The 12,776-nt window shown below is 41.7% G+C and overlaps 1 protein-coding gene across 1 annotated transcript; it reads left to right on the forward strand.

The window, feature by feature from the left end:
* Nucleotides 1-312: 312 nt before the first annotated feature.
* On the forward strand, nt 313-1,251 carry LOC123933024 (olfactory receptor 7C1-like). Its single transcript, XM_045991882.1, has one exon. It carries the CDS (start codon nt 313-315, stop codon nt 1,249-1,251), a length of 939 nt encoding a protein of 312 aa, XP_045847838.1.
* Nucleotides 1,252-12,776: the final 11,525 nt, after the last annotated feature.

The raw sequence follows: 12,776 nt of genomic DNA on the forward strand, positions 1-12,776 counted from the left end.
AGCAAAGTATGAATTAAAGATACTGATAAGGCTAAGGCTGGGTGATCAGGTGTCGGTACAGTTGAACAACTGAGGTGAGCTTTGAGTACAAAATTAGTTTTTACATGTAGGTTTTCCAGCTGGTGGTGGCAACACAGGGGAATTTGGTGGCATCTGGAAACCCCAAATTGACAGACAAGAAAGAAGAGACCATTAATCAAATAATTGTCTCCTCAATAACAGGTTCAAGGTAAAGATAATTATGTTTCTGAGATTCCTGTTGGTCATTGATTTAATCTTGCTTCTCGTGCTCTTGGCAGACACTCCCTTTACATGGATCCAAGAAACCACTCAGGTATTCCAGTATTTCTCCTCCTGGGACTTTCTGGGAAGCCAGTGATTCAGTCTGTTCTCTTTGGGCTGTTCCTGTCTTTGTACCTGGTCACTGTCTTTGGGAACCTGCTCATCATCCTGGCGATAAGTTCAGACTCTCACCTCCACACACCCATGTACTTCTTTCTCTCCAACCTGTCCTTCTCTGACATCTGTTTCACCTCTACCACCATCCCCAAGATGCTGCTGAACATCCAGACTCAGAGAAAAGTCATTACCTATGCAGGCTGCATCACACAGATGTATTTTTTCACCGTTTTTGGACTTTTGGACAATTTACTCCTGACTGCAATGGCTTATGACCGCTTTGTGGCTGTCTGTCATCCCCTGCACTACACAGTCATCATGAATCCCCAGCTCTGTGCCCAGTTACTCATCCTGACCTGGCTCATCAGTGTTCTGGGGGCCCTTCCTGAGAGTTTAACCATGTTGCAGCTCTCCTTCTGTGCAGTCATTGAAATCCCACACTATTTCTGTGAACTCCCCAAGATCCTGCACCTCGCCTGCTCTGACACCTTCATCAATAATGTCGTATTATATATTGTGACAGGTGTTATGGGTTTTTTTCCTCTCGCTGGGATCCTTTTCTCTTATTCCCGAATTGTCTCTTCTGTACTGAAGATCTCAACAGTGGGAGGAAAGTATAAAGCATTTTCTACCTGTGGGTCTCACCTCTCTGTGGTCTCCTTGTTCTATGGAACCTGCCTGGGGGTCTATCTCAGTTCTATGTGGACACATGCCTCTCAGACAGGAGTGTTTGTCTCAGTCCTATACACCGTGGTCACTCCCATGATGAACCCCTTCATCTACAGCCTGAGGAACAAGGACATGAAGAGGGCCCTAAGAAAGCTTCTCTGTAGTGTGTTGTCCTCCCAGTGACAACAACAATGACCCTGTGCCTGGGAAAGTGATCAAGGACAACAGAACAGAGTTCTTAATAGTGTGGACTCTGAAATTTCCCTGACTGGGTTCAAATGCTAGTGCCGCCTTTGATAGATAATGATCTTGAGAAAAATGCTCACCCTTCATGCACCTCCATTTCTCCATGGAACTATAACAAAGCATGCTTAATCAGGGTGATGAAAGGATTGAATGGAATAATATGTTAAGCTCCAGCACAGGATATGAAAGTGGCAAGTCCTAAGTAAATATCAGCTACTGTTACAAAAAAAAAAAAAAAAAGAGCTATTTTTTTATGATGTTCCAGGTTTTTTTTCCATACAATTAAGCTAGTTTCTCTTCCCAAGTGCTGTCCTCCATTATGACTAAGTCATAAAGCTCAGCGACCCCAGGAAGGAAAAGACTTTGATGTAGGGCAAAATCTCTCAACCTTGGCATTACTGATATTTAGGGCTGGATCATTCCTTGCTGTGGTAGTTGTCCTGTGCATTATAGGATGTTTCGCAGTATCTCAGGCCTGTAAACACTGGGTGCCAGTAGCCTTGCCAGCCAAGTTACAACAATTAAAAATGCCTCCAGATATAACCAAATGCTCCATGGAGGCCAAATCACCCCCACTTGAGAGCCACAGAGGAGTGTCTTTCCTTTTTTTTCTCTCTCTCTCTTCAGTTTTTTATTTAAATTCTAGTTAGTTAACATACAGTGCAATATTGGTTCCAGGAGTAGAATTCAGGATTCATCACTTACATACAATACCCAGGGCTCATCACAAGTACCCTCCTAATATCCCTCACCCATCTAGACCATCCCCCACCCACCTCCCTCCATCAACCCTGTTTGTTGTCTCCTTTTTTTTTTTAAGATTTTATTTATTTCAGAAAGAGAGAGCTTGTGAGCAGGGGAGGGGGCAGAGGGAGAGAATCTCAAGCAAACTCCACACCAAGCACAGGCCCACTGTGGTGCTTGATCTCATGATCCTGAGATCAAGGCCCAAGCAGAAACCAAAAGTAGGACACTCAACTGACTGAGCCACCCAGGTGCCCCTGTTCTCTGTCTTGTGTGTGTGTGTGTGTTATGTTAGTCACCATAAAATACATTAGTTTCCCTGTTCTCTATCTTTAAGAGTCTCTACAGTTTGTTTCCCTCTCTCTTTTTTCTCTTTTCCCCCTCCCACATGTTCATCTGTTTTGTTTCTTAACTTCCACATATGAGTGAAATCCCATGGTATTAGTCTTTCTCTGACTGATTTATTTTGCTTAGCATAATACACTCTAGCTCCATCCATGTTATTGCAAATGGCAAAATTTCTTTTTTTTTTTGATAGCTGACTAATATTCCATTGGCTATGCCATATCTTCTTTATCCATTCATCAGTCAATGGGCATCTGGGCTCTCCCTATAGTTTGGCTATTGTTGTTAATGCTGCTATAAACATTGAGGTGCATGTATCCCTTTGAATCTGTATTTTTATATCCTTGGGTAAATGACTTGTAAAGCAATTGCTGGACCAGAAGATAGTTCTATTTTTTTATTACTATGTAATGTATTATTTGTTTCAGGAGTACAAGTCTGTGAATCATCAGTCTTACACAATTCACAGCAGATAGTTTTATTTTTAACTTTTTTCTTTTTTTTCATTTTATTCAAATTCAATTAATTTTTTTCTTTTTTTTATTATGTTCAACTAGCCAACATATAGTACATCATTAGTTTGTGACATTACTCATTATCCAATGATTCATTGGTTGTGTATAAACCCCAGTGCTCATCACAACACATGCCCTCCTTAATATCTACCACCTGGCTACCCCATCCCCCCTACCCATCACTTCTGAAACCCTCAGTTTGTTTCCCAGAGTCCAGAGTCTCTCATGGTTTGTCCCTCTCTCTGATTTCTTCTCATTCAGTTTTCCCAACCTTCCTCTATGGTCCTCAGTGCTAGTCTTTATGTTCCACATATGAGTGAAACCATGGGATAATTGTCTTTCTCTGTTTGACTTATTTCACTTAGCATAATCACTCAGCCATCAGAAAGGATAAATTCAATTAATTAACATATAATGTATGATTAGTTTCAGAGGTAGAGTTCAGTGATTCATCGGTCTTATATAATACCCAGTGCTCATTACATCAGGTGCCCTCCTTATTTCCATCACCCAGTTACCCAATCCCACCACCCCCCTCAATTATAGCAACCATCAGCTTGTTTCCTATGATTAAGAGTCTCTTATGGTTTGTCTCCCTCTCTCTGGTTTCATCTTGTTTCATTTTTTCCTCTCTTCCCCTATGGTCTTCTGCCTTGTTTCTTAAATTCCACATATCAGTGAGATCATATGATAATTGATTAACTTATTTTGCTAGGTATAATACACTCTAGTTCCATCCACATCATTGCAAATAGCAAGATTTCATTTTTTGATGACTAAGTATCTATTCAAAGATAGATTATAAATGGCATTAAAGCTTTGCCCTTTACCCTCCTCTGCATTGCTGTCTCTGAGGGGGGAAGTTAGCAACCCTGTTGTGAGAACACTCAATCTGCCCTGTGAAGAAGTGGTCAGAAGCTGAGGCTTCCTGTCAGCAGCTAAAATAAGATCCTTCTGCCCATGCTGGAGTTTCCAGTGTCAGCAGCACCAGCCAACATTTGAAGTGCAAGGCCATGACAGACGTCAGACCAGAATTTTGGGTGAAACCACTCCCAAAAACCTGACACAAAGAAACAATGTTGAATAGTAAATGTTGATTGGTGTTTTAAGCCACTTATTTGGGAATTGTGATAAATATATATATATATATATATATGTATATATATGTGTGTGTGTGTGTGTGTGTGTGTGTGTTCATTTATGAGATATATATAATTGTATATTTATATTTATTTATATTATATATATATATAATGAGATATGTATTTTTTATGAGAGAGAGAGCATGAGAGAGATGGGGGGCAGAGGGAGAAAGAGAGAAAGAATCTTTTTCTTTTTTCAAGATTTTATTTATTTATTTGAGAGAAAGAGAGAATGAGAAGGGGGGACAGAGGTTGAGATAGGAAAGGGAGAAGCAGAATCCCCCACTGAGCAGGGAACACAACATGGGGCTCAATCCCAGGACCCCAGGATCATGGCCTGAACTGAAGGCAGCCGCTTAATCAATTGAATCGCCACCCTGAGAGAGAGAATCTTTTTTTTTTTTTTGCAGTGTTCCAAGATTCATTGTTCATGCACCACACCCAGGACTCCATGCAATATGTGCCCTCCTTAATACCCACCACCAGGCTCAACTATCCCCCCACCCATCTCCCCTCCAAAACCCTCAGTTTGTTTCTCAGAGTCCACAGTCTCTCATACTTCATCTCCCCCTTTGATTCCCCCTAATTCACTTATCCTTTTCTTCTCTTAATGTCCTCCATGTTATTCCTTATGTTCCACAAGTAAGTGAAACTATATGATAATTGACTTTCGAGAGAGAGAATCTTTTTTCTTAATTATTTTTATTAGCATATAATGTATTATTAGCCCCAGGGGTACAGGTCTGTGAATCATCAGGCTTACACATTTCACAGCACTCATCATACCACATACCCTCCCCAATGTTCATCACCCAGCCACCCTATCCCTACCCCCACCCGACTCCACAGCAACCCTCAGTTTGTTTTGTGAGATTAAGAGTCTCTTATGGTTTGTTTCCCTCCTGATCGCATCTTGCTTCATTTTTCCCTTCCCTACACCCCACAACCCCCCACCCTTCCACTCAAATTCCTCATATCAGAGAGATCATATGATAATTGTCTTTAGGAGAGAATCTTAAGCAGACTCCATGCTCAACACCAAACCCAATGCAAGGCTCAATCTCATGACACTGAAATAATGACCTGAGCCAAAATCAAGAGGTAATTGCTTAACCAGCTGAGCCACTTTATGCATCAAGAAAAAATTAATACAAAGGAATCTCTAATATCTCAGTTAACAACATAGGATTTTTTTTATTGTTTTTATTTGTTTATTTACAACATAACAGTGTTCATTGTTTTGGCATCACACCCAGTGCTCCATGCAGTAAGTGCCCTCCCTATGACCCACCACCTGGTTCCTCAACCTCCCACCGCCCCCTTCAAAACCCTCTGGTTGTTTTTCAGAGTCCATAGTCTCTCATGGTTCATCTCCTCTTCCAGTTTCCCTCAACTCCCTCTCCTCTCCATCTCCCCATGTCCTCCATGTTATTTGTTATGCTCCACAAATAAGTGAGACCATATGATACTTGACTCTCTCTGCTTGACTTATTTCACTCAGCAGAATTTCTTCCAGTCCCGTCCATGAACAACATAGGATTCTTAGAGATCTTTCTTTTCCTTGATTATTATGTTATCATTTTCCAGATTAGTTCCACTAAAACATATAAAAGATGTTCAATTCCCAGGACGAAATCTCTCGTTGGGAGTTTGCTCAGATTATTTGGCTGAGAGGAGAGATGAGGCTCACTCCATCAGTCTACCCCCACCGCCTCTGGCTCACCCACCACCACCCTGATGTGCCCACAATTGTACACACCTTCCCATCAGCTAAGTCCTCTTGCAGCGTCTGGTAGGTCTGCAGGAATAGAGCTGGTCTTCACAAAAATGGAGTACACTATCCAAAACAAGTGTGAATAAATAGGCTGACTTACCATAGCCTAAAGGTGGAAAGAACTTCGCTCTCGAGTGGGAGAATTCTCTCATAATTCCCCCAATGTGCAACAGAGCATAGCAATTCCTGGTAAGAATATTCCCTTTGGCCATAGAGTATTTAAGCAGGGCCCGGATTATGTCTCTAAAAATGAAAAATTAAAAATCTGTAAATTCATCATGTATTTTATAATATTGTAGTGATTCATTCCTCCCTACTGTCTAAACATTTATTGGTAAGGAATAACATTCTCTTCTCACTCCAGAGGCTCTGTACTCTATTTCATTAATTGCAATAGCATCATTATTTGTGCCTAAGTCGCCCTGAGTCTGCAATAACTGCTTAAATTAGAATACTTAAAACTGAAATCCATATTTCAGAAGTGAGATAGTAAGAGTATACTGTAAATTGTCCAGGGGGTGTCTGGCTGGCTCAGTTGGAAGAGTATGCAACTCTTGATCTCGGGGTTGTGACTTCAAGCTCCACCTTGGGTATAGAGATTACTTAAAATTCAAATCTTTTTCTAAGATTTTATTTTTTATTTATTGGAGAGAAAGAGCAAGAGCGTGAGAGAGAGATCACAAGCACGGGGCAGGGGTGGAGGGAAAAGCAGACTCTCCCCTGAGCAGGGAGCCTGGTGTGGGACTCCATCCCAGAACCCTGGAGTCATGATCTCAGCTGAAGGCAGACACTTAATCAACTGAGCCACCCAGAAGTCCTAAAAATAAAAACTTTTAAAAATTTTTGTCTGGGACAAACTCCTGTGAAATGAAATCCCAGAGGAAAGAGCGCCGTGTTGGGCCACAGGGAACCCAAGTAGGAAATGCAGATCTGCGGAGGAATTTATAGAGAAACATGCCCAGGTCTCCGAGGAGTAAACACCTTGGGGATGTAGCACAAATGTGCAAATGCAAATACGCGTGTCCTGCGTGGAGGGGAAGCAACACTTGGTGGGATGGTCGGACTTTGCCATATCCTGAAGAGCCACGAGGAGTCCAGCACCACTGAGGGGAGAGGCCCAGCCTGGTCACCTGGAAGCTGGGGGAATCTCAAGGTGTCCAACCAGAGGACCCTGCAGGGGAATGGGGCAGCACTATGCTGAGGGGAGTCCAAGAAAAAAAACAAAGGTGAAAGTGTGAGGCTGAGCTGGCGAGAGGCCTGGGGACACCGAGTGCCCCTGAAACAAGATGGAAACAAAAGGAAAGCGACCAGGGAAAGAGGCCCCACTCCACCCAGAGGAAGACTCAGCCGCTGGAGATGCTGCTCCTGAACCAGGAGAAAACGCAAGGACGCCAGAGGAAGGGGAGCGCACTCCACCTGCAGGGATACTCTGAACTGCAAGGAAAGCCAAAAAGGAAACATCTGGCTACCAGGGAAAGGGCTTTTGGCCAAGAATTGGTGTGGAGATGGGAGGGGAGCTAGCGTAGGGTGCCCAGGACACAAGGAGACACTGTTTACATTTTGTAACTCCAGTACACAGCTTTCCTAATCCTCGTCTTGCCCTGCATGGGGCCATCCTGAGCTAAAATGAACGCATGGAGAAATAGAGGAGAAACTGGTTTGCCTCTGAGCTTCTGGAAAGCTAAGGCATCAGAAGGCAAAGACGAGCTGAACCACTGGCAAATTACAGATGGCACCCAAGAAAATAGTGCTCACCTGGGGTGCCTGGGAAAACCAAAGAGGAACCCGTTCCTGAGCACGTAGGCATGGCCAAATTCACTCCTGATTCAGACCCATGCATTGAACAGTCACTGGCACACTTGGGCACCTTCCGGCCAAGCCCAGGGCCAAAATTACCACATGCAAGTCTCTTACTCATGACTCTCTGGCCTCCCACTTACCCAAGAATGGAGAATGACTCATCCTACCAGTTAGGTAGAAGTGACCAGACTTACACAGCCTAGCCCCTCCTCTCTCTTCCCATATCCTGGTCAAGGCTGCCACAATTTAACCCAGGAAATCTGTGTTTTACTCTAGGTTTGGTGGTCCAGAAGGGCTACTCCCAAGTATCTTAGTAAGAGAATTGCCTGTCAGGCTGTTGGAGTCATCAGTAAAAAAACCAAAGGACAGATCCTGGCTTGGTCTCCCCTCTGCCCTCTCCAAGAGCTAAGAGGTGAAATTCTTTATGTTGACTTTAATGGCGTACATTGGCATAGGGGTGTAGCTCTGTTGGGAAGAGAGTCAGGATGCTGCATGGGTCTGACAGTTAAATAAGCCATGGTGTGGAGAAAGCATTCAGAGCCTGAATGATGTAGACATCACTCACCTTCTAGTAGGTGAACCCCGCTAGCATGAAATAAGCCATATTAAACTTTTCTTTAATTTTAAAATGTTCTCTAAGATTATCAGTTCCATATATCTAAATCTACTAAGAGAAGAAGCAAACCACTACCCATACACCAAATCCAACCCACAGTCTTTTTTTATAAAAATGTTTTACTGGAACACAGTGTAGTGGTATGAATGGTGGCCCCAAAAATGATATGTCACATCCCAACCTCCAATACCTGTGAATGACCTCATTTGGAAAAGAGGTCTTGGGGCACCTGGGTGGCTTAGTGGGTTAAAGCCTCTGCCTTCCGCTCAGGTCATGATCCCAGGGTCCTGGGATCAAGCCCCACATCGGGCTCTCTGTTCAGCCCCTGCTGAACTTCTCTCTCTGGCTGCCTCTCTGCCTACTTGTGATCTCTGTCTGTCAAATAAATAAATAAATTTTTTAAAGTTGCTTTAAAAAAAGAGGTCTTTACATATATAATTAAGGATTTCAAGATACAATCGCCCTGGATTATCCAGGTGGATCCTATATCCAGTGACAGGTGTGCTTATAAGAGACACAAAGGCAAGCAGTACATAGAGATGAGGAGACCACATGACTACAGAGGTGGCAATTGGAACGATGTACCCACAAAGCCCAGAAATGTTTGGAGTCTCCAAAAGCAGGAAAAGCAGGGAATAGAATTCCCCTTAGAGCTTTGGGACATAGCACAGCCCTACTGAGACCTGGATTTTAAAATTCTGACCTTCCAGAACTGTAACAAAGTAGTTGCCCATTTTCTTAATTCACTTAGTTCTTGATGAATTGTTAGAGCAGCCACAGGACACTCATACCGATGGCCACGCCCACTTGTGCACATACTGTCTATACATGTTTATGCACTGTAGTGGCAGTGAAGTGGTTGCAACAAAGAACATAGAGCCCACAACCCCCCCCCCAAATATTTAGTATCTGATCATTCACAAAAATGTTTGCCAACCTGTGCTCTAAGTCGCTGTCAGTTATTAATATTTCCAAAGTAGATGATCCTTCTGGGAAAGAATGCTCTGAAGAGCCTGCCTGGGGAGTATAGCCAGAAAAATTCTGCCATGTGAGCTTAAAGATATGAACGTGTTTACTCCTGATTGGGAAAAAAAAACTAAGTAAGTGGACCTGGGGGACTTTTGCAAAGAAAAATCTACCTGTGCAGTCAAATAATGAGCTTTTTTATTACCCTCCACCAAACACAATGACCCATCTCTACTCTTTTTCCGTGTAACTACCCAACACTTGTTGGGAGTTGGATGTGGTTCAGATCCCTGTTCACAATCCCAAGTCGAAATGCTTGGGACTCGCGGACTCTTGAAAAATGCACCTGCTTCTGTCTTTGATAGACAAAGAAATTCCATGTCAAATGTTGAGGAAATGTTCGAAAAGAAAACAATGATGCTCAGGCCCGTGGAGAAAAGAACACCAGGACTTAGAGGGGCCATGAGGTGGCATAGACATATCTGACATCCAAGATGTTCCCAAGAGGACAAACCCAGCAGAGGAGAAGTTCTTTTTCATTTTGGTTCCCTCACCCATGGGAAACAAGTTTCTCAGAGAGCAGAGTAATAACAGCACAATTAACTTAATGAGAATTGTCAGAATCCAACCTCCACAGAACTATAAATAGTAAATATGCAATGTCCTCTCCTCATCTACAGCTCAACTGTCCGGGAGGAGGGAGTTCAGCTGAGCCCTCTCAGAGAACAGGTACCTGACGCCACTTCCCTGCCCTTCCCTGGATATCCGTCTGCCAGGGGATAAAGGACACACAGAACTAGAGGTGCCCCAATGCCATCAGAGTGCCAGCTGTGGAAAACAGGTAGGGGGGCAGGCAAAGCTCTCAGAGGATGAATTTTGGGCACTACAAATGGGGATAAGATGCTGGTGAGAGTCCACTTAAAGCATTCTACACAACTCCATTCCTCTGTCTCCCAATTTCTCCTCCTCTCAGTTTTTTGGCAGCCATTACAAACATCACTGTTCTCCTCTATCAAGATGCCCCTGTATTCTTTCATCCGGAAAATCTTCATTTATTCATTCAAACAAGAAACATTCCATGGGATTCCACACAGTTAGGGCTTACAAGTCCATTCATACATCTTCTGATCTGTTAAGTTCCTTAATGTTCTGTGCCTCAGCTTCCACATTTGTAAAGTTAGGAGAATAGTAGTACCCACTTCAGAGGTTAACATGAGGATTAAATTAAGAGAGATGATGCTTGGGAGGGTTTTTTATTGTCTCTATTGCTTAATGAAAACCTAACCTGTTCATTGTTATCACTGTGTTACTACTAACTCATATTCATTTGTGAAATAAAAATATAGTAATGATAATAAAGAAAGCTAAAGCATAAAAAAACACAATATATGTATTTGACACATGGAGATCCTCAAGAAATTTTAGCTAATTTAACAAATGCATTGTTCTCATTTACTGTGTATTTGCAAGTTTCTGGTTCCTATTCCAGGAGATTTATATTTGTGTTAACATGTGAAACAATTGTGACCTATTTTTTTCTATGTAGACTCCACACCCAGTGTGGGGGCCAGCGCCAGGGCTTGAACTCACCACCAGAGGTCAAGACCTGAGCTGAGATCAAGAGTCTGAGGTTTAGCTGACTGAGCTACCCAGGTGGCCTGTGATCTATTTTCTAAATGTAACTGCACATATAAACACTGCTGTGTTTTGTGCCCTTTTCTTTTCTTTTTGCTATTTTTGTTTTTGAATAATGTTACATTTAGAGAAAAGTTACAAAAATAGTTCAGAGTTCCCATGGTAATGAAAACATTTTGGAATCAGATAGAAGCAATGATTGCTAAATACATTAAATGTACTTTCTTGCCATGGAATGTTACTTTAAAATGGCTCCTGGGTTTTACATATGTGATTTGTATCAACTGCATTACTAAAATCATACTCAGTTCAGAGGTTTTCAGCTGCCAACTCGCTACCCGCAGTCAATCCATTATCTTCATAGTGAAAAGTGTTGTGTTTTCCATATTTAACATCCCTTACGTCTTTTTCTTCTTGAATTGCATTAGCTGTAATTTCCCAGGTGTTGATAAACAACAATTGAAATAGTAGACTTTTTTGTCTTTCAAATTGTCATAATTTTTTTTCTTCCAAGATTTTATTTAAATTCAATTTAATTAATATATAGTGTAGTATCAGTTTCAGGAGTAGAATTCAATGATTCACTACTTAATATAACATCCAGTGCTCATTCCATCAAATGCCCTCCTTATTCCCCATCACCCAGTTACCCTATCCCCCTACACCCCTCCCCTATAGCAACCCTCAGTTTGTTCTGTATAGTTAAGAGTCCCTTATGGCTTGTTTCCCTCTCAGTTTTCATCTTATTTATTTTTCCTTCCCTTCCCCCATATTCATCTGTTTTGTTTTTTAAATTCCACCTATGAGTGAAATCACATTTTTTTAGATTTTTTTAAATTTATTTGACAGATAGAAATCACAAGTAGGCAGAGAGGCAGGCAGAGAGAGAGGAGGAAGCAGGCTCCCCGCTGAGCAGAGAGCCTGATGTGGGGCTCGATCCCAGGACCCTGGGATCATAACCTGAGCCAAAAGCAGAGGCTTTAACCCACTAAGCCACCCAGGTGCCCCGTGAGTGAAATCACATTTGTCTTTCTCTGACTTGTTTCATTTAGCATAATACCTTCCAGTTCCGAGCATGTTGTTGCAAATGGCAAGGCTTCATTATTTTTTATTATTTTTATATTCTAATTTTCTGTATGACATAATTTATCATTAAGAATTTCTTCAATTTATGGTCCAGTTATTGATCATTTCTTCTCTTATTTCTCTTATTTTTAGACTTTTTATTCAGAGAGAACTACTCTCAAAGATTATGTATCTTCATATAAATTTATTTACCTATGTTTTTTATCTATTTTCTTCTGATAGATTGTATGGTCTCTCGTTCCCCACTTAACATTTAACATTGAAATTTATTAGGGAACATAGGTACCTGGCTGGCTCAGTCAGTAAAGGGTGTGACTCTTAACCTTGGGGTCATGAGTTCAAGCCCCATGTTGGGTGTAGAACTTTTTTTTTTTAAAGTAAATATTAGAATCACTAAATCGTACACCTAAAACTAATATTACACTGTATGTTAAGTAACTGGAATTGAAATAAAAACTTTTCTAAAAAGAAATTTATTAGGGAATACGGAGACAGATTTAACATTATTTTTTCTTGTTAATCACAAAACACTTATCCCTTTAAAAGACACTATAAGGTATCTAATTTAAAAATGCAAATTAAGTTGATAAAAATATTTTTATATATCCTAAATTATGGTGAACATCTTTTTTTTTTTTTATTTGACAGAGAGAGAGGTCACAAGTAGGCAGAGAGGCAGGCAGAGAGAGAGGGAGAAACAGGCTCCCCACTGAGCAGAGAGCCCAATGCGGGGCTCAATCCCAGGACCCTGAGATCATGACCTAAGCCGAAGGCAGAGGCTTAAACCACTGAGCCACTCAGGCGCCCCTATGGTGAACATCTTATAAAATTACAAAACT

The sequence above is a fragment of the Meles meles genome, chromosome 20 (genome assembly GCF_922984935.1).
Source record: "Meles meles chromosome 20, mMelMel3.1 paternal haplotype, whole genome shotgun sequence".
In the NCBI taxonomy this organism is placed as follows: domain Eukaryota; kingdom Metazoa; phylum Chordata; class Mammalia; order Carnivora; family Mustelidae; genus Meles; species Meles meles.

What these genes read in the sequence shown, in the direction of transcription:
- LOC123933024 (XM_045991882.1), top strand. Translation starts at nt 313, where the DNA reads ATGGATCCAAGAAACCACTCAGGTATTCCAGTATTTCTCCTCCTGGGA.